Source organism: Paramormyrops kingsleyae, chromosome 7, assembly GCF_048594095.1.
Source record: "Paramormyrops kingsleyae isolate MSU_618 chromosome 7, PKINGS_0.4, whole genome shotgun sequence".
In the NCBI taxonomy this organism is placed as follows: Eukaryota; Metazoa; Chordata; class Actinopteri; order Osteoglossiformes; family Mormyridae; genus Paramormyrops; species Paramormyrops kingsleyae.
In genome coordinates, this window is record NC_132803.1 from 21951364 (window position 1) to 21978200 (window position 26837).

Here is a 26837-nt window from a genome sequence, read left to right on the forward strand (position 1 = left end):
CACGAAGGACAGACCACATCAAACAGGAGCAAGTGTGAGCAATGGTTCAAACATTGTACCCTGAAGGTGGTGCCATGTATCAGGATGGTGATTTTGGTTTGATGAACACGAAGCAGAACATCTCCCATGGGCATCACTGTCACCAGATCTGAATATTATTGAGCCACTTTGGGGTGTTTTGGAGGAGTGAGTAAGTAAACATTTTCCTTCACCAGCATCATATAGTGACCTGGCCATTGTTCTGCAAGAGGAATGGCTGAAAATCCCTCAGCCACTGTGAGGGACTGGTATCTGTTATTCATAAGACAAAATTGATGCTGTATTGGCTGCAAAAGGAGGTCTTACAATATACTAATATATTATTGTCGTCTAAAACCAAGTGTTTCAGTTTCGTTGTCTAACCCCTGCATGTATGTGTATCTATGTGTAGGACACATATGTACATACACACATATAATATACATTTCTCGGTTTATGGGTTTGCGTCTGTGAATAATGCATATTTTTTTTAGAAACTGCAGTATTGTTCTTCACTGTTTCTTATTAATGAAGGGCTTCTTCCTTGCTTTATGGGACTTCAGTCCTGCTCTAGGAGCCTGATACAAACTGTCCTAGCAGTGCACTTCACACCTGCACTTAATGTTCCCCATTCCTTTTGAAGGTCGCCTGATGGCATCCTACGATTCATGAGAAGTTAACAGTCATCGCCGGCATTAGAAAGTCACTTCTGCACTTTTCCTGGCCAGTTTCTGCTCGTTCCCAGTGTCTCCTGCTTCACCTTATTCTTGTTCACTGCCGTCTTAGAAATTTTGAACCTGGAAGCAACCTGCAGTTCAGCATGGCCTTTAGTCAGCATAAAAAGGATTAAGCCAGGATTTACAAATGCAGATTTTATTAAAAATATGATTATGTATGTATGTATCAAAGAACGGCAATATGGGATATGTGGAAAGAAACATTCAAAAGTGCAACTGTACTGGTGCAAATGGCAAATAAAGGAATAAAGGATTCCACTGAAAGGGTGCTGGTGGGCAATAACTCGCTGCACATAATGACTGGTGTTAGGCATTCAATAGCTATTTATGAAGAACACTGGTATGGTGGTGGTAAAGCATGGAGAAATGACTGCCAAGCTCACGCTACCCTCCGCGGAGATGTTAAAGGTGGCTGAAAGCTGCTCTGCACAGTCCTTGAGCACACAACCATGGTACTGTATGTTGTCTGGTTTGGCAGCATTAATTATATGGATTGACTCTGGATAAGGCTCTCTGTACGTCAGCTGTGGGTAGACTGAGTAGGTAATCATCACGAAGAGGGATGGTCCTGTGTGTGCAGTGCTTGAGGAGTCATCGCCAACATAGGCCTTCTCTGTTTTCTCTCACAGAAATGTATAAAAGTCCGAACATTATCCTCTCAATTTAGTGCTTCTTAAGCTTCTAAATTCCCTCAAAAGTGCCTACTTGTCAAAATATTATAAAAATTCCCTAAACATTGTATACAGATAGGGAAATTATGGCATTTCTTAATAGAGCAGAAATGAGTTCCGTTATCAGGCCAGATACATGCTACTATTACTAATCCAAATCTTATTTACAGAACAGCAAGTCAGGCATAATGAGCTGTTTTACTATCTTTTTACCACATACACTTTGTTATAATACCAGCATTTTTAATGCCTAAAAGTCATTCAAGCATAAAGGGCAACATAAATTCATTGAACATTGTTCATATGCCTATATATATTTCCCTTTCCTAAAAAACAGGCAGGCAAATAATGAACCTTTGGCATCAGGCAAGCTGTCATTTAATGCGGGTAGGAGAGGGCAAGAAGTGATTTGGAATGTAGCCCAAGGTCATGTGTCAGTATGAGGGCCTGGTTAATTTACGGCAAGCTTGAATAGGTTTTCATAACTACAGACCTCTGAGGCTGTAGTTGCCCCTCATAAACTAAATGTTTAGTGAAGAGATATTTGCTGGTGCCATTAGAGAACAAACAGTCCCACATTGTCTCTGATACCAGACATGACACTTTCCCTTCTCTGCCCAATTCTGTATCTAACTTTGTAATTTAATCTACTATTAATGCAGAACTCCAAATTCCCATGTCAAGCACTATTTTTCTAGCGTTCCAATAAACATAATTCATATTCAGTAAACTAACACTACTTCTCTTTAGGTACTCTCATGAAGTATACCTACTGTAGCAATGATGATGATTAGCAGTCCTCGTGCACTTATTACTGCTTAGATTTTGCGTTTGCGAGGTTTTTTCTAAAAACCACTTCCCAAAACAGCCTACTTTTAATTTTTCGCCTAAATACAGTTCTTGTTTTTCCTGTATTCTGTTTTTGAGTTTTGCTTCCCATAATTATTGGCTATGTTGAATGAGCTTGAATTCAGATTTTCTTAAAATGGAAATGTTTATGACTAATATTAGACACCTGCCTTAAGCACTGATGTTTGAATTTCTGAAATGAGCAATATTTTCCAGTTGAATATTAATTACTCATGATATATTGCTCCAATCTACTATCCTCAGTTTAACAGTGATTTATATGTTATATGTTTACTCATTCATTTTCTTTTGCTGATTCATTATCCAGTATATTGGTTTCTTTTTCCCCTGAGGTTGTGCAGTACGTCCAGAACAATGGCAGTGAGACTTTTTCATACAGTATCTTGATCATTTACGTTCCCTCTGTATTTTCCTTCTGTGCTTGTTGTATGTCCTCGTTCTTCACGTGTTTGTGTGGGTTCTCTCTTGTATTGCAGTCGCATTCTTATCCAGCGTATTCCTTGCTGTGACAAGTATTTGAATATGCTAATCTTTTAATATTTTGGTAAACAATCAAGCCTAATTGGGCCAACCCTATGAAAATAAGCCTGACTAAATTTGTCCTTTAACACATGATTGAAGGTCCTTCCACAGGTGCATCAAGCCAAAATAATAAGAAAAGAATAAGCCTCTCAGCCTGGAGGGGATTACAAATGCAGCTCTGGGACTGTACAGGACTATGGGCGGTGCCATTCTGTCTGCAAGCACCAAGGTCTTCTGGAGCAAGGTAAGATACTATCTAGGAAGCCACAAAGAACTGCGCAATAAGATGAAAGGGTCTGCCTTTGTGCCTCAGCTGAGGTCAATGACCTCTGTATCTGAAAAATATATAGAAAAACAACCGAATTCACCAAAAACACCTGTATGATTTGTATGACCAAAAGTTCAGGAATGACAAACAGCTGAGTCAGAAGTATATTTTTGGCCTGTGTTTGTCCAGCCATCAGGCTACAGTAACCATGCCATATCTGTGGTTCGTTATCATTTGTTTGTCATAACTGTTGATGGTTTGCTGCTTCAGGACTTGGAGGACTTTCCATTATTTGAGGAAGCATGAGTTTTGCTTTGTGTTGAAATGCGCTATAGCATGTGGCTCAGCAGCCCAGGCCTCTGCATGGGCCCTTGAGCGAGGCCCTTAACCCCCAGCTCTGCGGATGCTGCTGCAGCTAGCTGCCCTTCGCTGCCACGTTTACTCTCACCTACATGCCTGCCAGGCAGAGCAAGATGGGGCGGGCAAATAGGGGATCCCCAAAGGGATCAATAAAAGTGCCATTTCTTTTAAATGAATATGAAGCCATAAATTGAGTATCTGTTTCTTGCAGCTTAAATGTTCTACAAACAACACTAGCAAGTAAATTTACGCAATTAAAGTTTTAATTGGCCTAGGTCAAAACTTAAACCCCACTGAGAAATATTGCTACAATATCCTGAACAAGGAGTTTATGGTTATAGACCGCCTGAAGTAATACTTAAGTGAGGCAAGGTTCAAAATCTCTGCCTAGTATTGAAAGAGGCTGAAAATGACTATATCAGTGATGACAGTTTTCCTGTAGTGTGTGCTGACGAAGCTGTACAATCTGCCGTTGATGGAAAGGGGCCACAGTGATATCAGTGGCAGAAGTATTAAATATTTTTCGTCAACAGTTTAACGTTATAACATTCATTTTAAAAATATGCAAACATGCAGAAATACAAGGAATACAATATATTGGAGTTTGGAGCTATGTATATACATGTATGTGAATGACATTGTTAAGTGTTTAGTATATTCTGAAAAAGGCATCACTACTATATTTCACTACTGATGATTAATAAAATGTACTTAACAATACAATGCATTAGATTTGATTCATGGGGATCATACTATTTAATTTGCTAAACATTATTGTCTCAGTATTTTTCTAAAGCAGTATAGGCTTCTGTTATTTCAGTGGCTATTTTGTGCATTAAATCTTTGCTTTCCCAGAGCATGTTAAAAATTATATTAGAAAAAAAAAACATCCTTGGAGAATCATTGCTATCAAATTTAAAGTGCTATTAAACCTCAGAAGAGAGTCAATTCACATTAAGACAGATCACTGAGGGATTTAGTTACAATATACAGGTATATATACAATATTGATTTTATTTATTTCAGATGTGAAAATTCACTGCAAATGCAGTTAAAGGAATGAAGTAGTACTATGGCCAATACAAAGAAGAAAGCCTATTGTTTACTATCACAGCACATCAGTGGGGTGAGTATTGAGACAGTAACGAAGATAGTGGTGTAACTGGACAAAAGATGAGCCTTATCACCAAGACCTATCCCCCTGCCTACAAAGATATGGAGGCTCAAAACTGACACTGTGGCTATCGTGTAATGACCCCTGAATCCAACTTAGCCACCATTCTGGATGACCCATCTGTGCACACTTCTAATAGAGTCTAGACCTGCCCCTTAAATGTTACATTGCAACACAAATTTGCATTTGCCAGAGGACAGAGCCCTAGCCTTTGATTCATTAAGTCCAATGGAATCAAATTATAAATGTCAAAAGGTCATAAAGTACATGGACAATAGATATACATATGGTGTGGAGCATGACTTTAGCCCTGAATAAACAAGACGAGGACTTGTAAGCCGCACAGGAACTCCTGTACCCTGACCAAGTTGGCTCTTTATCAGGGACACATTTCACAAGACACATGATGAAGAAAAGCAATGACAAAAGGTCTCGGTGTTATTCAGTGTATATAGATCAGTTGTTAAACCAAATGAAATACTATATTTATAAAACATTTTAAGCAAAATATAAGTATGTTAGTATTGTATAAGGAGAATGGTATATAATGCAATATGTGTTACTTTGGTACTGTAACACCACGGTAAGTTGTATACTGGTGGTCAGCAAAGGATAAGCAAGTTAAGGAGTGCCGGCATTACTGTAAAAGTACAACCATCCATCTTGTATAAGCACTTATCGGGTCAGGGTTATGGGGAGCCTAGGGCACAAGGCAGCGGATATCAGTCTGTGTCAGTCTATCCTAAGGTACTCCACACGCTATATGGTTCATTTAGAGGCACCATGCCTGTTTTTTTTCTTTCCTTGGGAGCCCTGAGTACCTGTAATGCCGTTTTTCCACCACCACAGAGAACCGAGCCGTACCTGAGCTGTACCGCCAACTGCTGTCTTTGCATAAAGTATGCGAACCTTACCCTTACCGCGGTAACATGCCCCTGCTTAATAGCAGGGCCCAAAAGCGTGACCAAACACAGCTGGTTGTTTCACCACCATCTGACTGGCCATAATGCAGATACAGGTGTTCTTCGTCTATATATATGGATTATCTGAAGGGAAAAAGGACATATTCTATATGATATTTTTCATTCTTAGTGGTATCGCACAACATGATAGCTTGTCATTTGTATCGTTATGTCATGAGCGGGGCTCCCTGCATTTCGTTGGTAGTGTAAGAGCATTAACAGTAGGCCTATACTGATTAAATAACTTTGCTTAAGCTAACACTGTGTGGTGGCCAGTGAAAGCTAGGACAGCTTAGCTGTTATCCTAAAATTAGAGCTTATTTAGGATTGTGGGAAGTTAGGATCCATACAGCTCCAGGACAGAAAAAGACAAAACCCAGTTATGAATGAGAATTCAATGGACTAGGCGAGATCGATCTGTTTTGACTTAGTTTGCAATGTAAACAATCAAATGTTGTTTTGTTTAGAGCCCGCCCACAGAGTTTGATGGGTGACTCTGACAGATAGAGAAATAGTTGCTGGTATCAAATGGTCATTTAAACAATAATTAAAATAGCAATTTAAATACGCATTGAAATGACATATTAATTTATTGAATATTGTCCCATACTGAACGGAATGGATTCATTAAGCAAATTTATGCAAGCAAATGCTAATTCTGCAAGCGTTTGATGTTTGCGTAACATAACGATTTTCACAGACTTGCTAGCAGAAATTAGCACATAGTAAATCATGATGTGCACTATGTGAACAGTTCACACGTGTCTCTTTGGTTTTACATCACTGTCACCCTCCAAACCCGGCAACACCTTTACCAAGCCGACCCTTCTGCAGTGGCAAAATAAAGCGAGCTGGAACTGTGATATAACTGGCTCTCTTCGCAGTGCAGCTCGGGTGCAGCTTGGTTCCTGTATGCCAGTGGAAAAGCACCATCAGAAACCTGCAAAAATATAAAACTTTCATTAACAATGGGGGGGTTAGGACTGGGATTCAGGTGTGGCTCTACAACGCTGCCTTCTTTTGCTTTTAAATGCTAAACATATTAATATCCAGGATGACACCCAGGATATTCTATTCATCTGTCCATCTTCCAGCTGCTTATCAGCTTCCAGGAATTACAGGTTGCAGGACGGCGGAGCAGCCTGGATGGGATGCCAGTCCCAGGATCATCAATGCGATAAAAACTGTAAATGTGTAAATGTGGACTGGAAATGTGGACGCAAAAATCATCAGAGTTTATTGCAAAAGTCAAAATTACCTAGGTAATGCACAGAAATGCTTTTAATGCTTTTAGCTAATAATTGACATAATTTCATGCAGTGAATTGGCTGGGCTTTAAAAGAGGTACAGTAGGCTGTGGGAATCGGTTCCTAACAGATAAGTCATTTATTTCCCACCACATCTTAAACTGTGTGTGTGTGTTTTTTTTTACTAAACTTTTTACCAATGCCCAAGCACATATGGATGTAAACTCTCAACAATTTGTTACATTCTAACTGCAGTGCGTAACAATCTACTAATGCCGTACTCCTTACCTCAGGTAATCTGCACAGGCTACACTGCACAGAGACTCTCTTAACTCGCCTAATGAAGAGTTTACCCAGGGGAAAGTATGTGACATTTTTAACCCTGAGCAAATAAGTGCATGTGTGCTTTAAGCCATGGGAGGTTAACAGAAGGAGGGTCATGATCAGTGCTTCAGGTAGGGGGCCAGAGTTGTCATCATCATGGGGAGTAAATTGGTGGGGATTTATACTGCTGGTAGCTGCAAAAGTGCTTATTGCAGTAATTATCTTCTATCTTTTATTCAAGGTTTCCCTCACTGCCTGTTGTTAGAATTGCTGTGACTCAGATAAGAAAATGTTGGATAAGCCTACTGCAGAGCAAATTGAATATAAAGCCTAATTATACATTGTTGCCGTGCGTCATGCCCTTGGAGGCAAACGATGAAGAGATAGAGAGCCTTGACTCATCAGGAGCAATGTCGAAGGCCTGCAGTCTTGCAAACAGGAACGGAGAATTACAATAGATTTTCTTGTTACAGATGCAAGCAAAGATTAATGCTTAAACCAGCAGTCACCTCCTAGTAAGAGGTTCATCCTCAGGGTATTCCATAAGGACTCTAGTGTGCTTAAAAAACACAACACATGAATTTATACACAATGTGGGAAGCAAGGAACAGATGAACCTAATCAAGAACCACACCAGTCACCTAGCTCTACTACAGTATCTCATAAATTGTTAACCATTTTGAAGCTGTCATTTTCTTTTTGTGATGCTTTCCTACACAGCATGAAGGAAGACATACAGACAGGAGATCTACAAAAAAGGACATCTAAGCTTTAGTTTACTTTCAGAGCATATCCTAGATATTTTGATGCCTGCAACTAGGTCAAACAGCCGATTGTTAAAAATGTACCACGTACACAAAAAAATGCACATTTATATAAAGGGTTATTCATTATGTGACATTATGTTATTATGCACTGTCAGTGACTTTCAGGTTTAATTCAATGTGAATCAAAATACAGATTCTGGCCAGGAGGTAGCTGAAGGTCATTTAAGAGGCAAAGAATTTATTCCTTCCTTAACCTGGGCCAAAATCAGAGATTTGTTTATGGGAATTGATTGTTGTAATCGTTTCTGATCTAAAATAAAAATAAGCAGAGATAAAAACATACAATTATTATTTGAGAGGCCATGGCTGCAGCGCATGATGCCTTTAAAAACATTTTAAAAGGGTAATGAGGAAGAAAATAACGTCTTAATTAAGATGTTAAGTCACTGAATAATTTTTATTTGTCTCCAGTTGTAGACCATTTTAAGTATTTGCATTTATTCTCACCATAGCAACCAGCTGTCACTACTAGGTTAATTTAATGGTAAGAAAATACTACAAAGGGGAACATAGCGGCTCAGAGAGTCATAGTGTTGGCTCACACCCCAGGGGATGGACAGGGTCTGCCCCCCCAGCCCTGACTGACGAATGGATGGGTGCACTCCAGCGCAATAAAAGCCATTTTGCTTTAGTATTGTGACATGATGTTCATACTGGGCCCATTTTGTTTCAGGCTGGTTCATTTTATGTGTATTGCCATGTGATTAATGTAAGATTTTAGTGGAGTAATAGTGCAGCTTTGTAACAGTGCACTCTCCTCAAATATATTGATTAAAACATAACCAGCGAAAAGGAAGCATCATTATGTGGCTTATTCCCCTACAGGTAACTAAAACAGGGTCATTACATTCTCTCTAAGCTAAACCACTTTAGTAAAATATCTGGCTATAGAAAAGGGAGTATTGAAAAAGTCACCAATATAATTATCAACTTTCTTCTTGTTGTAATAGTAACATTCCCTCAGTTTTCATGGGTTCTACCAGCTCTATACTATTATTATTGATTAGCACTGTTTCCTCTCCCTGGGACCAGGGTTCGAGTATGCACCATGGATCCATGTGTGTGAAGTCTGCATATTTTCCATGCCCTCATGGGGTTACCTCTGGTTTCTCCCCATGTTGTTTGAGGTCGAAGCACCCAGACTGGCCCAGCGATATGCAGACTCAGCATTTTTAAATGCCTGCTAAAAACTCACTTATTTGATTAGAATGCTATATTTTATGTACATGTAGCCCTCTCCTGGTGAACAGCTCGACTAATAAATATGTCTAGGGAAACTTACCTTACCACCACGGTAAAATTATGAAAGGAGAGTTACACATCACGTACCTTTAAACCCCAAAGGACAGTTTACAGCTAAGCATTTAGCTGTTATCTACCACCCCGGATTACAAATATCAGTGTACCGTTTCTTCAGATGTAACTGGATTACTGAAAGTGGTTTCCTACGGCCTTCTATTACCTAAATTAAATTAAAATCCCACCGGAATTACTCCCTAATTTCCCTATCATGAGAATCACAGGAAAACCAGGTATTCGATAAGCATTCACCTTTATTAGATGTTGACCCTTTTTATTATACTTCGTTGTATTCCTAGGCTTTACCTCCCGTTAGGCCCTATGCCCCAATCTACCAATTATGAACAAAATCACCCTCAGTTGAAACACTCGGAACACACACAGTTTTACCACAACATAACATGGAAAATACCCACATCAAAATAATACAATACCCAGCTGGGATTTTAGTCTTTCGTTGGCATGCAGCGTTGGAGCTCACGTGAATATACAGTACTACAGGTATTAGTACTCACGACCCCATGAAATGACGCAGTTCAAAAAAACACAACTCCATTCCAGGAAACCAGATGAACTGAGACGAAAAATCCGATCGTCACTGAATATCCTCTTGTAAAAAAAACAACCAAGAAGCTTCGGAGTCTCACGTCCTCACGTATCTTCAGCTCACGACCACACGTATCCTCAGCTCACGACCACACGTATCCCCAGCTCACGACCACACCGGCCTCTTTCCTCCACCGAAGACCGAAGAAAAAAAAAAACCCTACACGTCTCTCTCCCCTCCGTTGCTTCACCCCTCTCCTTCCGGGGTCATCGCCCTCCAGACGTGTCATTGGCTAATCCATAACCTTTCTCTTAAAGTAAAATACAAACTTAGATTTTTCCCTTTATAAAGATCACATCTATTTTAAACCCCCGTTTTTTCCCTTTATGTAAAACAACAAATATGAATTTGAAGTCCAACAATAATGAAATTAAATAAATAACCAAAAAAACTTTATCTTAACAGACCCTATATTTAGTAGGGCTCTACATTCTTCCCCCACCAAGAATCGTTATGCCCCCATAACGAGGGAGAACACAAAAAAACAATGGACCAGTCATACAAGGCTGAAATGTGTATCACCCCAGTAACTCCTTTTTGTACAGTGACATCCCAGTGTCTCACTCATAAGTACATATGCACAATACTTATGTCTCCAGGTAATCAAGTAAAATAAAAAAACACAGATGAGATAACCCAGGAACAGTAACAACTTACTCAGGTTATTGCCTCGGGCTTAAAATAACTGAACAGATGCTCAACTTTCTCGGGGGTACATTCAACCACAAATATGCAGTAGACTGGTATCTACCAGGATTTACAACTCTTGTTTGAGCAAAAACAGGCTCCACTTTCGGCAACCCTAGCATATCGTAAGTAAGCCTCTTAGGCACAGTTCGCATTCTCTGAGACCTCCTACCAGTTTCAGGTACGTTATTGGAGATAGCTTGATATGCATCATTTTGATCTACACTCACTAAATCTTGCACCTGACTTGTAACAGTATCACTGTGATCTGATACTTGACACACATGTTCTGCATTGTCCGAAACATTCTCTGATAGAAGTCCTGAACCGGGCTCCATAGATTCAACAGTCTCAATTCCTTGAGGACTCTCAACTCTTACGTCTGAGTGTTCCACATGCTTTGCAACACCTTTCTCTGAAACCACTGAATCATTCTGAGAAGTTTCTACTCTCCTAAGAGTAAAACGACAGTCTTCAGGGTCTAGAAACCATCCTCCAGACGCTTCATCCTCCCCGTCAGAACTCCCAGCATTTTGCTCAGCTCTGGTTTCTTCATTTTGCAACTCATGTGCATCCGGCACTCTCTGTTCTGGTCTCTGACTCTTTTCAACACTCCTTCGTTGTCGCCGAACCATCGTTCTAGGCTTCGGGATACTGTGAGAAACTTGCTGTCTCAACTCTTGTCCAATAGGAAGAAGGTGATCCCTATGCAGAATTTTGACTGATCCAGTTCCACTCTCTGACTTAAGTCGAAACACAGGCAAGTTTGGCATTTGGCTCTGGACAACATAAGGCTCAGCCCTCCATCTATCTGCCAACTTATGCTTCCCTTGCAGTCCAAGATTTCTAATCAGTACTCTATCTCCAGGAACCAGGCAAGAATAATGCAATCTCTGATCATACCTCCTCTTATTTCCTGCGTTTTTCTTCCCAGCCTTTTCCTCTGCCAACTCGTAAGCGAACTTCAGTTCTTGTTGCATTGTCTTTATGAAACGCTGATAGGACTTTGTGGAAGTACCATCACCTGACACTCCGAAACTCAGGTCAATAGGCAACCTGGCTTCCCTGCCGAACAGAAGGAAGTAAGGCGAATACCCTGTGGCTTCATTCTGACTGCAGTTGTACACATGCACAAGATGTCCAATGTGACGGCTCCACTGTTGTTTCTGTCTCGGATCCAGGGTTCCCAACATGTCCAAGAGTGTCCGGTTGAACCGTTCGGGCTGCGGATCACCCTGGGGATGGTATGGCGTTGTCCGGGATTTCTCCACTCCCAACAGATCAAACAACTCATGTACAAGCCTGCTCTCGAAATCCCGACCCTGGTCCGAGTGCATCCGTCTAGGCAGTCCATAGTGAATGAAGTATTTCTCCCATAGAACTTTGGCAACTGTGGACGCCTTCTGGTCTTTAGTCGGAAACGCCTGTGCGTACCTTGTGTAATGGTCCGTGATGACGAGGACATTGCATATGTTCTTGGAGTCGGGCTCTATGGATAGAAAATCCATACACACAAGATCCATCGGCCCACTACTAGACAAATGTGACAAAGGCGCAACTCTCTTGGGCAGAGACTTCCTTTTTACACATCTGGCACATGTCTGACAATACTTTTCCACATCAACTTTCATTCTGGGCCAGTAAAATCTTTCTTTCACAAACTTAAAAGTCTTGTCAAACCCTAAGTGACCAGAGTCATCATGAAGTGATTTTAGCACTACTTCATGGAACGTCTTGGGCAGACACAACTGTTTACGACGAGGTCCGTTGGGTGTTTGAGTGCACCGAAACATCACTCCATTTTCCAGCATTAATCTGTCCCATTCTCTCATGATCAATGGAAGGTCCTGATGAACTTCTTTCTTGACTGAGGACGGATCTCTCTCTTTCAGAGCTCTCCATATCTCTCCAAAACATACATCATTTTGCTGAGCACAGGACAAATCCATAGAATTCAGCTTTGGGATTGTGAAGGTGTCCAGCGCAGCTAAGTTACAATATGCTCGGGGGACTGACTTAGGAGATCCTCCTAACGATGTGACAACTCGGCTGGCCTGTGCAAAATAACCCAACTTGTCCTGACCTGTTAGATTACACAGAGACCTCACTCCAGAGGATGGGATATTTGTCCACGTCTGCCCCTCTACTTTACCATGAGGACGACGCGACAAGGCGTCAGCATCAACATTTTGTCTCCCCGGCCTGTACTTGAGACTGAAATCATAAGCTGACAGGGCCGCCAGCCACCTATGCCCTACAGCATCTAGCTTGGCTGTTGTTAGAACATACGTCAGCGGATTGTTGTCTGTCTGTACCTCAAACTTGACTCCGTACAGGTAATCATGTAGCTTATCAACAACCGCCCACTTTAACGCCAAGAACTCCAGTTTATGAACTGGGTAGTTCTTTTCAGCAGGCGTCAAACTTCGGCTGACAAACGCCACAGGTCGTAACCCCTGTCCTTGATCCTGATATAGCACTCCACCCAACCCTTCACAGCAGGCATCGACATGGAGGACGTATGGGAGCTGAGGATTTGCAAAGACTAACACAGGAGCCTGGGTAAGCCTCTCCTTTAACTCATTAAAAGCAGCGTCACAAGTGTCAGTCCATCTACTTCCAAATGGATCAGAGGCTTTGTACACTACTCGTTCTGGAAGGAATCCTGCTTTGATCTTCTTGAGACTCGTTGTAGGCAGACACCCTTGCAACAACTGATTCAGTGGGTAGGATACTTTAGAATAGTCTTTCACAAATCTTCTGTAGTACCCACAGAAACCTAAAAAGGAGCGTAGCTCGGACACGTTCTGCGGTCGAGGCCAAGACTTTACAGCATCAATCTTTGAAGGGTCGGTTGAGACACCATCCTGAGACACAATGTGTCCAACATAGTTGACAGAGGTTTGACAGAAAGTACACTTGTCTAAAGATACCTTTAATCCTTCACTCTGCAACCGGTCCAACACCTTGATCAGTCTCTCCTCGTGTTCCTCCAACGTTCTTCCGAAAATGATAATGTCGTCCAGGTAGACCAACACCTCCAACAAATTCATGTCCCCAACTGTCTTTTCCATTACTCTTTGAAAAGTCGAAGGAGCTCCACAAATCCCTTGTGGCATTCTCTGGAACTCATAAAACCCCACCGGGCAGATGAACGCGGTCTTTTCTTGATCAGCTTCACCCAGGGGGATCTGATAATATCCACTTCTGAGATCCAACACACTGAACCACTTGCTTCCATTCAAGGAGACCAACGCATCCTCTATGCGTGGAACAGTATATTGATCGGGGACAGTACGTCGATTTAACGTCCTGTAATCCACGCACATCCTGATCTGCCCATTCTTCTTCCGTACGACGACAATTGGAGAAGCATAAGGACTCCTGGATTCAGTGATAATCCCTGCCCCTTTCAACTTCTCCAAATGTTGCCTGACATCTTCCAGGTCAGCCGGCGCAAGCCGTCGCGACCTTTCCCGAAAAGGCCTATCCTCTGTCAGTCGAATGTGATGCTGAGTACTTCTAGAACATCCCACATCAAATTCATCAGAAGAAAACACATCCTTCCTCTCCAACATCCTGTTAACCAGTCGTTGTTTCCATTCCTCTGAAACAGGGGAATCGCCAAAGTCAAACGAATTATTGTCGAGTTTAGCCCGACCACGACTTCCACCAGGTTTAGAAACTGTCGACACCACCTCAACTGGGAACACATGAGCAATGGGCATTCCTCTTTTAATCATCACTGGCAGAGAAGAAACATTTCTGATTGTAACTCCAATCCTTCTTGACTGGACAACAGTGGTAGACTGTACTTCTGCTGCTATCAGCAGTTCTTCAGGAAACCACGATTCCTCTGGCTTATCCACTAGCAGAGTCTTATCCGCAAAAGCAGCAGGGTACCTCAGAATTCCATACACTCTAGCACTCTCCCCTGGAGGCAATTTCAATGGCTTAGGATGAAGATACCAGACTGTCCCTCTTCGGTTGTCATCATCACCCTTTCCAACAGCAATGACCTGTTCATAAGCATTTCTAATCACAGGGTGAACTGACAAGGTATGAAGAAAATCATCTCCCACCTTCTCTTTGCATGCTTCTACCAACTTCTTCACCACAGCGGTATTTGTTCCCACCAGAATGCTGACATCTCCTTTCATGACCGGATCGGGACAGACCAGCACAAGTGCATCTATGGATTCTGCCACTCCTGCTACAGATCCAGGAAACTCAAGCCTTAGAGACAAACAGCCATCATATGGGTACCGCTGCATGCTCAAACCCCATATCTCCAAATTCTCTATTGGTATCAATGGCAGATGCTTTAAATATTTCTCATAGAATGATCTGTATAGCAGAGTGACTTGCGATCCACTATCCAGCAAAGCCTTTGCATAGATCCCTTCCACCTGGATAGGAAGAACAGAGCTAGGTCCCACCAACCCACTCGGAAGAACTGCTGGCTCAGCTTTTACTCTTTTGCACTGTATGGAACGTGTCTTCCCCGGGGCTTCAGGCCGTTCCTCTACTGAGCCCCAGAGAAGTTTCCCGACAACTGTCTAATTCTGATGAGTCGCTGATTTACTCTCCTGAGATTTTCTTCATTAGCACAGTCACGCTTTAGATGCCCATCTTCTCCACATCTGTAACAGAAAACACCTGCTTTGTTCACTGGTCTGATTGGCGTTTTACTCTCCCCAGTTGCAGCTAGACTATGCATAACAGGACGGTCATGGTTTACAGGGTCTTTCGCTGCAGCTGACAAGCGCGACACCTCATCTTTGAGTGCCCGAATCTCCCTTTTCAGCTTTTCCACTTCAGAGCCGGGAAGACTAGTGTTAACAGATGATTTCTCCTTGGCCAAGGGCACTACTGACATGGCTACATTAGCTTGTAATGAGCTCCTACTGTTCACCATATTTTCTTCTTCTCTTACCTCCTTCATTAACTCATTGAAAGAGGGAGGGGCACACAGTTTATGGGTCATCCTTAAACGCATAGCCACCAGGTCACTTGAAAGGGCACCTCTGACTATTTGCTGCATTCGAAGAGGATTCAGGGAAGAATACTCAATGCCTTTTTTCCTCAGCATACTGTGCAGCATCCTGTCCAACCTCAGTATGTAGGCTGAGAGCTTCTCTCCTTCTTTCTGGTAGGTGCTCCGAAACTTTAACATCAAATCTGCAGCATCCTCAGTAGTGCCAAATGCTGACTCTAACACACTAAGATAATCACTGAAAGTAGCAGAAGAATTTCCAGTCTTCTCAAACCTTACAATATCTGCTGCAGGACCTCTGAGACACTCTACTAGTCTCTGCTTCTTGACGTTATCAGAACACTGCCCTTCTTCCAGCATGTGAGTAGTCTGCTCCACCCAGACCTCATACTCTTCTTCTCCAGGAGGAGTCGGTATAAACCCTGAGAAAGGACGCAGCTTTCTATATGTGACCCTTTCTTCAGATGAAGCCAGATGACACGTTTGGACCAGGGAGTTTATAGCATCAACTAGCTTAGTGTTGAGGTCAGGTGTAGGGGAAGCAAAACTTGGAAAGTCAACTAAGGATCTTCCCTCTTTTCGGAGAAAAGAGCTCAACTTAGCCTGGAACTCTTCTTCCGTACTCTGTTTAGGGGTTTCAGCCGTAACATGAACAACCTGTGTGTACCAGGACCCCTCTTCAGGTCCTCCAATCTCTGCAGGAATATACATCTTGGAAATGCTGCCAGCTACTTCAATCAAAACAAATTGACATTGTTGGGTTTTGTCAGCGCAGCGATCAAGCACTTTGTATTTCCCAAGCCCTGGAACAGTATCCAGCACACTATAGACTACTCTGTCTTCGCAGTCTGTAGGCACATTTCTCAAAATAAAAACTCTGTCCAGCTCAACATCTTTTTCCCTGCACCATTCAATAACCTCACTAAGCTCCATTTTATCCATTTGTCCTAAAAATATGTCCTCAGAAAAAAAACCCCGCTTTTAAGCGTTAAACTCTCTAGATAGAACTCTCAAAAATCACTTTCAATTTTCTTTCCACAGAACTTCACAGCTTCTGAAACCACAATCTGAATAATCTGAAGAAAAAAACGATCCCGGACGAGCCCCCACAAATGTAGCCCTCTCCTGGTGAACAGCTCGACTAATAAATATGTCTAGGGAAACTTACCTTACCACCACGGTAAAATTATGAAAGGAGAGTTACACATCACGTACCTTTAAACCCCAAAGGACAGTTTACAGCTAAGCATTTAGCTGTTATCTACCACCCCGGATTACAAATATCAGTGTACCGTTTCTTCAGATGTAACTGGATTACTGAAAGTGGTTTCCTACGGCCTTCTATTACCTAAATTAAATTAAAATCCCACCGGAATTACTCCCTAATTTCCCTATCATGAGAATCACAGGAAAACCAGGTATTCGATAAGCATTCACCTTTATTAGATGTTGACCCTTTTTATTATACTTCGTTGTATTCCTAGGCTTTACCTCCCGTTAGGCCCTATGCCCCAATCTACCAATTATGAACAAAATCACCCTCAGTTGAAACACTCGGAACACACACAGTTTTACCACAACATAACATGGAAAATACCCACATCAAAATAATACAATACCCAGCTGGGATTTTAGTCTTTCGTTGGCATGCAGCGTTGGAGCTCACGTGAATATACAGTACTACAGGTATTAGTACTCACGACCCCATGAAATGACGCAGTTCAAAAAAACACAACTCCATTCCAGGAAACCAGATGAACTGAGACGAAAAATCCGATCGTCACTGAATATCCTCTTGTAAAAAAAACAACCAAGAAGCTTCGGAGTCTCACGTCCTCACGTATCTTCAGCTCACGACCACACGTATCCTCAGCTCACGACCACACGTATCCCCAGCTCACGACCACACCGGCCTCTTTCCTCCACCGAAGACCGAAGAAAAAAAAAAACCCTACACGTCTCTCTCCCCTCCGTTGCTTCACCCCTCTCCTTCCGGGGTCATCGCCCTCCAGACGTGTCATTGGCTAATCCATAACCTTTCTCTTAAAGTAAAATACAAACTTAGATTTTTCCCTTTATAAAGATCACATCTATTTTAAACCCCCGTTTTTTCCCTTTATGTAAAACAACAAATATGAATTTGAAGTCCAACAATAATGAAATTAAATAAATAACCAAAAAAACTTTATCTTAACAGACCCTATATTTAGTAGGGCTCTACATTCAGTATTTTTTGTCTCTATATTTTATTCTTTTACTGGTTTTAGTTTTTATTTTATTTATAGTGCTGTGCAAAAGTCTTAGGTAGTCAAAGAAAAATGTTTAAATTATCTTCATGTTGGTGTAAAACTATGATTTTATGTCTGCAAAAGTGTGTTAGAGTAACCATATCAAAATCTCCCCTAAAATCAACCCAGTATTTACAGCAACCATGCAACACAGCCATGTATTTTTAACTTGCCCAATAGCACACCTCGTACTACTTTTATTAATTAAGTGAGCTGCTTGTGAAATGTAACAAAGTGTGAAATGGCTGAGGTTTGAGAACAGGAGTGGTGATCTTCTAACCAACAAGATATCAGAAACATTGGGGAGAACAGAAGAAATTCCTGTTAGTTTTTATTGCATTACTCTTAATTATTATATATTCTAATGTTAAATTTGCTAAATTTGTTAAAGATGCTCTGAGCAAATGCACACCTATTACCCAGATAAATGCCTTTAAATGTTTCCTTTTCTAAGACTTTTGCACAGTGCAGTATGTGTTGCTTTTAACATGTAAAACTATTTGTATTTTATGTCTGTAAAAATGCACTATATAAATAAACAGTGACGCTTTATTGGATGGTACACAGGTAACTTAGTTACTCAGGTAATAATCAAACACAAATCATGAGCAAATACAGTCCCTGCATGAAGTACATGAACCCTTATGATTGATTCATGATGAACGAACATCGGATCAGTAGGCAACTAACAATATCTGGTTTATTAATACATTAAGTAAGAGTGTAATGCTACATTATTTGTGCACCCTCAAGTAAATTGTAACCCAATAAACTTTACTTACTTACTAAATTATTGAATGTTTTATTAATGGAATATTGTCTCTGTGAGCAGGTCTTCTTCTGCAAAGAATATATAGAATATAGAGATACATAGTAAACATGAAGCACAGCAGCATATGCCTACTCCATTTCAGCTCCTGTTCAGTCACTGTGAAATTACGCCTTGTCAGAACACAATTATTACATTCCTTTTTTATCATCTGCTGTACTTAGACACTGGCTGTGTTTCAGAGATCTGCTGTCAGGAACTGTTGGATGACAGCAATGCCAGAGCCCCGGGGTGCTGTGATGGATGGCTTTGGCGGGGGTGCGCTGACCCGCATGGTACTGACTCAGGAGGCATTCGGCAACAGCGGCGCGCAGCAGAACATTACCCTCTGCTCCCAGCTATGGAAATTACCCTGCTGAGGCCCATATTAGTTGCAGTCACACCCCTGCGAATGCTGATAGGGGTCAGAGTGGCTTTTTACTGCAGATTTTTTTTTTCTCAAGAGAAGCAATATTATGGCCATATTTCTATCCAAATTAGAATCATTGTCTCTAAATTAAATTTAAATTGTTCTTAAGTGAAACTGCTCTGAAAAAAAGCTACTCAAAATCGAAGATGCTCCAAACACAAATCAGAGACACAAATGTAGAAGAGCCCGCATAACTGGAAGAAGCAAGTACTAAGGTAGGCTGACGGTACAGTAATGTACTGCGACTCTCATCAAATGTGCTTTACTATGCTAGAAAAAGTAACTGCACCCCTACGTTTAACATCTCTTAAACTAATGGCAATGTACATTAGGTGCACAAAAACAGATGCAAATAATTAGCAATCATTATACAATATCTTCAGGGGCCAAGCTTCAGATAATGTCGACAAACTTGATTACATTTCTCCTTAATCATACAGATGTGTGGAAACAAATGACTGAATTTAGATTCTACTGTTTCCTTGTGCACACTTTTCCATTTAACTGTCTGGTATTTACATCAACATCTCAGGTTCCCTCCCATGACCCATTTGGGTGGGGATGGACTCCAAGCCCCAGCTGTGATCATGCACTGGATAAGTGCAGGCAGCCCCTGGGTTAAGAACATCCCACTTCCTGACAACCCATACTAATGAACACAGTGCCATAAAGCCTATTATATTAAACATGTCAGTTACAAACGATGGTTTGTAATGGTGAACACACATACTACTTTGTGACGCTCGTGAAAACAATGCGCGTGAAAACATTATTATTATTATTACTGTATTGTTATTCCATCTTACCTACACATTGGACTTAAAATCAGACTTAAGGAGTGGATCTCCTTTGTAACTGATTGTAGTTCATGTTTGTGTTAAAAAAAGGGTAGATGGACGAAAGCACTACTTAATAAATACCATATATTTACAGATGTACAGTATAACTATTAACATGCGGTATTTGGACAAGCTGTCATGAAACATTTGGTCAAATAAAAATGTTCCCATTTTGAAATTATTGCTGACTAATCATGTAAATAGCGACTCATTACACATAAATATTAAATACACAGCAAATAAATTTCACTAACAAAATAAGGCTGACATAACAGCTAAAATGTGCCAAATGTACACCATGTCTGTAATTAAGCTGAGATGTCCCCAAAACACAATGCAGTTTCCACTGACACCTTTGAGATCTGGCACTCAGGGAAAAAATTAAAATGTAAGAACAACAGTCAGTCTCTGCTTAGGCTTAAAAAAAAACACACACACACAAATTGAATATGTCTTAAAACACATAAATTATGTAGAACATGAAGACCTGAAGCTTCTGCTATCAGAAATCTTAAATAATCGATTGATGAAGACAATTACTCATAAAGTCTGACAGATAATTGTCTTTATTTGGACTATCGTTTACACATTAATTAACTTTTAAAAATCAAGTTTAATGAGCAACTAATCACATTGCTAGAGGAGAAAAAAACCATGAAATTGCTATTTAAGGGGGTTCTATGACAGAGGAGAAGCTGGGAAACATGCAGAGTGAGGTCATCTAGGGTTAATTGTGGCTGATGACAGAGACAATCAAGCCAAAAAGGGGGAAATTCCAGAAATCAAAGAGTACAGGCAGTTTCCTGGGTACAGTACTACCCACGCTTCCATTTTATTTTCATTCTTAGTTATATAACAACATCTATCACACAAAATAAAACAAAGGTATTCATACATCAAAAGGTCTGTCTGTACAGACGCCATTTAAAGGAGTCCACACTGCTGGCTGATCTAATGCCTTTGGGCAGGCTGTTCCACAGCCTTGGGCCAAGAAACGCAAGAGCTGTCACACCCCTGGTCTAAAACTTGGACCCAGCATAACAGGAAGACCCTGGTCAGAAAACCTGAGGGTCCTGTTTGTTGAGTATGGGATCAAAAGCTCACAGATGTACACTACCAGTCAAATGTTTCTGCACACTTCAGGTTTGAGTAAAGAACTATAAATTAAAATATAGGTCAAACAAGTTTCCTTTATAACATGGAAAGACTGTGTAACAGTGAATGTCTGACATCCTATTAAATAGTTGAGGGGTGATGGCATAGTCAAATGCTAGGCTGTCCTTTAACTTTAAATACACTAGTTAAGTGTTTCATCCCATGAAAAAGAACAGTATTTAATGTCCCTTCTCAAATTTTCTCTGTTGTTATAACTGCTAGAGAAGGTTATTTTGATTAATGAAAGATGTGACATTTTCTTGCTAATAAAGGTACTCAAACGGTGAACGTACTGTAAATTTCTTTGTTAGCAAAGAATATTGAGTATATTTTTAATAAATGTTAAGTGAGTAATATGCAAATGTAGAAAGTCTCAGTGTGTGCAAATACTTTGGACTGGTACTGTATGTGAGTGCCTGATTGTTTAGAATCTTATAAATAAATGAGAGAATTGTAAAATTTATCCTGCGTTTTACTGGGAGCCAGTATAGAGAAGATAATCATGAAAGACGTACATGTGCTGTATAGCAGATTCTGCTTCATATTGTAGTGGCGGCATTATGAACCAAAAGACGTTTCCAAGCTGAGTTACATTTTGAGATGCAGGTGAATTGAGAATTACAATAAACTAAAAAAAATTATTGAAAACATGAATTATGGACACAAGATTAGAAGGAAAGACAGTGTGACATAATTCGGAGATGTTTCTAAATAGAACAAAAACATGAGTGACAGTAATTTCACAAGTTCCTCAAAATTTAAATATCTGTCAATGTGAACACTGAGATTTTTAGCGAGACTCAGCTGTACCTCAGAGGCTGTCTGGGCCGAGAAGAAGCTCCTGTCTCATTACAATTTAACTGGAAGAAGTTTCTTGTACTAAAAAGAAGTGGACCTACAATTGATCCTTGGGGGACCCCACAGGAAAGAGGGGCTTTTGAAGATATATAATTACCCATTGAAACAGAAAAACACCAAGCAGAAAGATAAGAAGAGAACCTCTGAAACACTGTACCACCTAGACCACACAATGTTTAAACTTCTCAATCAGAATACTGTGGTTCATACTAAGGTCTACAAGTAACAAAGTCATACAGGGACCAGAATCAGCACTCACAAGTCAAGTGAAGTCAAGGTGTATTTGTCATTTCAACCATACACACAGTATACAGTGAAACAAAACATTGTTCCTCCAGGAACAATGTGCACAAAATACAAAAGGACAGAAACAACACAAGACTACACAAGTGTAAATCACAGGGCAAGACAACATGCTATGAAGTCGATAAAGTAGTAACCCTGATAGTTTGAATGGATATTTGAATAAATAGTATTATTACAGATACTGTATTTTGGTATATACTGTATTATAGCAGCAGGACAGCAATAAATAAATAAATAAATGTGTAAACACTAGTAGCACATTTATTTCATTAACAACACTTAAATTCATACCATTGAGGACACCGAGGTCAAGTCCTCAGGATTGGTTTTCTGCAGCTCCAATACCCATGATCCATTACGGGGCACCTAGGAAGGGCTTAACACTTCTGACCCCAGTATTTTAAAAATCCTGGCTATGGCCCTGCTTACAAGAGTAGGTTCTGTTCTACGCTTTTGCGGAACCACACTGCAATTTATCAAAAATGTCTTGCGCCCCCATGACCCCTAACAATTGTCCTGCCAAATTTTTTTTCTGTAACTGGATATTAATGGAACTTTGGAAATAGGTCTGTGATTTTCTGGGAGGGAGTGGTCAAGTTGAGAGTTTTAAAGGAGAAGATTAACTATAGTTCTTTTGAAATTGGCCGGAACACAACCAGGGGAAAGGAAACAATTAATAATGTTAAGTTAAAAAAGGTCCAATGGCTCCATAACTGATTTTCAAAAGAGATGTAGGAATTATATCTGGAGGGTGGGACAGAGGCATTCTCCTAACCACTGTGAAGGAATCATGGAGGGAAATGGATATCAGGACAATCATCAAGAGGAGCGATGGTAGGGACAAAATCCCAGACCTAATATCAGCAATCTTGTTGGTAAAAAAAAAAAAAAAAGATAAAAACTGGCTACAGTCAAAGAATAGATGGCGAGTGGTACAGGACACACCGTTTTGTTATTAGAATCAAATAGAACCTTAAGGTTACATTTGCTTTTAAAGATGAAAGAAGAAAATTATGCAGCCCTCGTATCCTTAATCACCTTATTGTACCTGAGATACAGGTCTGTTAGGTGGAGGTAGTGAAATGCAGCTTAACACCTTTACCATCACTCTGCTTTTCTACACTGCTATTTACAACAGTGGGTGTCTTCATTTCACCACAAAGTACGATTTATAGCAGGAACAATGTGTATTTTAAAAGGGGCATCTTTGTCTGGAATAGAATTGCAAAGACCATAAAATTGTGAACCAAAAGATCAATTAGTAGCAGCAAGTGGAATACCTAATAAATCTTGCAAAAGTGAGGAAAATTTGTCTGCAGAATGATGATTAAGAATACATGAGGGAATTTCAAATTTTGGAAGACAACTCATGTTAAAAACAGTTCAATAAAATGCATTTTCGAACTGAAATGAAAAGGTCTTCTGTGTAGATATTTTCAATACTCAAAAACCTAAGGAAAAGATTAAAACCAGCATATGACCTTTAATATGGGGAGAACCAGACACATGTTGAATAAAATTAAATGAATTTGTGACACTCAGAAATTCACATGCAAATGGGTCACTGGGATCATCAACATGGATGTTAAAGTTCACAACAATAATAACTTTTTCACACTTAAAACTGGCAGAAAGAAAATGTGAGAATTCTGAAATGAAGGAGTCAATTTGACAGGGTGGGGGGATTAATATAGAGGGCTTAAAAATAGACTTTTAGTCATTGAGCTTATAAACCAGACTATAATTTAGGTTTGATCCTTTTTTGTGTGAATAGTGTGAAAATCATTCATGATTTTATTCTCTAGTTTTGTTTACAATTACAATTACAATTACAGCTACTTGGAAATCTGGCACCATTCAAAGTTTGGTCGATGGCCAGTACAGCGTCCCAAAATGAGCCCCTAAATACTGCATTGCTATTTATTGAATATATTGTTGTACTTTTTAAAAACTTCATTTTAGGTCAATGACTCTTTGCCAAGAACAAAATATGTAATCAGAAATACATGTAAAACATGTAAACAGATAATTAAGCTTTAAAAACTGATGGCTACAATGGATAGTTATAGAAGAGAAATATATGGTCCTATATCCTTACATAAATTTAACAACCAGGGCTCTGTGAGGTAGGACTCCATGCTTGTTGATCAGAAGGTTTCCAGTTCAGATTCCCTGGTTGGTAGGATGATGTTACCATTGGGCCTTTGAGCAAGGCCCCTGTGGACTGCTGCAGGGACACTGGCCAACCTTTGTCTCAGATCCTCCCTTACCATTCCTTTGGATTAAATTATTTGCTAAATAAATTAATGCCGTAAAAATGAACCAATTTCATAGTTACCCTGTTTTTTTTCCACAATCATTCATTGCTAGTTGATCTGTCACCAGTGTTGGGGAGTAACGAGTTACATGTAACGGCGTTACGTAATTTAATTACAAAAAAAATGTAACTGTAATCCGTTACAGTTACTAGAGAAAAAAAAGTGTAATTAAATTACAGTTACTTATGGAAATATTCATGATTACAATTTTAGTTACTTCATAAGATTGCATGCAAAACCTTGCTAATACCTTTAATAACAGTAATTTTGTTTCTTTTCATATTTTTCTTATGCAAAACATCCTCCTTTGCTATTTCCCTCCACAGCCGAAAGTTTGAGACTATTCGATGCTTCTGATTGGTTACCCTGTCGCGTCTACATTTGCAGCCAATGAGCGGTCAGAGTTTCTGTTGCAGGCAATGGCAGACAAGGAAAGGAATGCATTCCAATGCTGGAAATATAAAAAACATTTCCGATACATTACGGAAAAAGTGCGTGTTTACCGCCTGTAAAGATGTTGTCGACATTAACTAAACAGTCCATGTCCAACCTAAGGAAACATCTAGAGGTAAGTGCAGCTTACTGTAACTGCAAACAGTCATATTAAACAAGCTAGGGAAGACATGCCTACCTTCAGCGTGCCACACCATGCTTCTAAAGTCAAGTGTGGACAAAATCCACACTTCGCAAAACTATCCCGATAACCCTCAAATTGGATCACACTACCATCTCTCCATCTCCTCTAGTTCTTGACACCTAAATCTTGGTGTCACCTTTGACCCAACCCTGTCGTTTGACGCACACCTACGTGCCATAGTAAAAACAGCTTACTTTCACCTCCGTAACATCGCCCGTATCAGGCCATACCTTTCAAACTCTGCTGCGAGTCCCTCATTCATGCCTTTATCTCTAGCCGTCTTGACTACTGTAACTCACTACCTGCTGGTATCCCCGCTAAATCTCTTCATAAACTTCAGATAGTTCAGAACCCTGCTGCCCCCCTCCTTACCCACACCCGTTCCCATCAGCACATCACACCCGTTCTGCAGAGCCTGCACTGGCTCCCTATAAAAGATTCATTTCAAAATACTGCTTCTGACATTTAAGGCTCTTAATAATCAAGGTCCCCCATATCTTACTGATTTGCTTCTACCCTACCAGCCTCCCCGCGGTCTTAGATCTTCCTCTACTGGCTCTCTCCTCATCCCCCCTTCCAAATTACATAGCTATGGTGACCGTGCATTCTCCCGTTTAGCTCCCCGCCTTTGGAACTCACTCCCTACTACCATCCGTTTATCGACCTCTGTTTCAGATTTTAAAACCAAGCTAAAAACCTTTCTTTTTGCTCAGGCATTCAATCTTCCTTATGCATAATGTGTATCTGTGTAATCTGTTTTCTGTGTACTTACTCTGTAAGGCAACTTTGAGTTCTTGTAAAAACACTATATAAATAAAATGTATTATTATTATTATGATTATTATTAATGCCCGGTACACACTATGTGATTTCAGCAATCTTATAAAATCATTACCGATCACACTGTGCGATACGGATCTAATAATCTTGGCTATGACAGGTATGCAGACTGTACGATGACAACACCAACTCAATCATAAGATACGGCGCATAGGACAACAAAACAAAATGTAAACACTGACATCATGCGTAAACACCACAATGAATCGCAAAGTGTGTACCGTGCTTTAAAGCCACACTGGTACTTCTGATCCCGTTGACAGAAAATGTGCCGTCCCCCTTCAATATGCTAAGGTTCTTGGTAGTTTATGTTAGGTCTGATATTAGCACTCCCGACATGCTATGTCGTATTGAGTTTTGAAAATTCACTAATTAGCTATAACCCCTGGGCGATGCAGCCTTACCACTCTACTAACCCATTTTATTGTACAGTCCTGTGAAGACACAGTTTTAGGATACTCCGTGATTTGTGATTGAAAAATTGACTTAAACAGAGTAAGTGATTACACAATCTGCTGAAATTTCATATCCTGTCTGATGCAAGAACTGTTCAGATCAAAAGTAAAATGGAACCATTTATTTTCGCAAGTATATAAAATGTTTGTGTCATAATGTAATCCTGAAGCGTCACGGATTGGTCAAATCACTCGTGGTTTATCTTGTTTTGACTCCCAAAAACTTTATATTATGAATACACATTAGAATTTAATAACTGAAGGCTGAGTTTTATTTTATTTTTTTGACATTTTAGGTATATTTTATGTAACATTAATGTTATGACTTGTTACA

The 26837-nt window shown here is 40.2% G+C and overlaps 1 protein-coding gene across 1 annotated transcript; it reads right to left on the bottom strand.

The window, feature by feature from the left end:
* Positions 1–15098: 15098 nt before the first annotated feature.
* LOC140592042 (paraneoplastic antigen Ma1 homolog) lies at positions 15099–17263 on the bottom strand. Its single transcript, XM_072713872.1, has one exon. The coding sequence runs from the start codon at positions 16509–16511 to the stop codon at positions 15099–15101; it is 1413 nt and encodes a 470-aa protein (XP_072569973.1). The 5' UTR covers positions 16512–17263.
* Positions 17264–26837: the final 9574 nt, after the last annotated feature.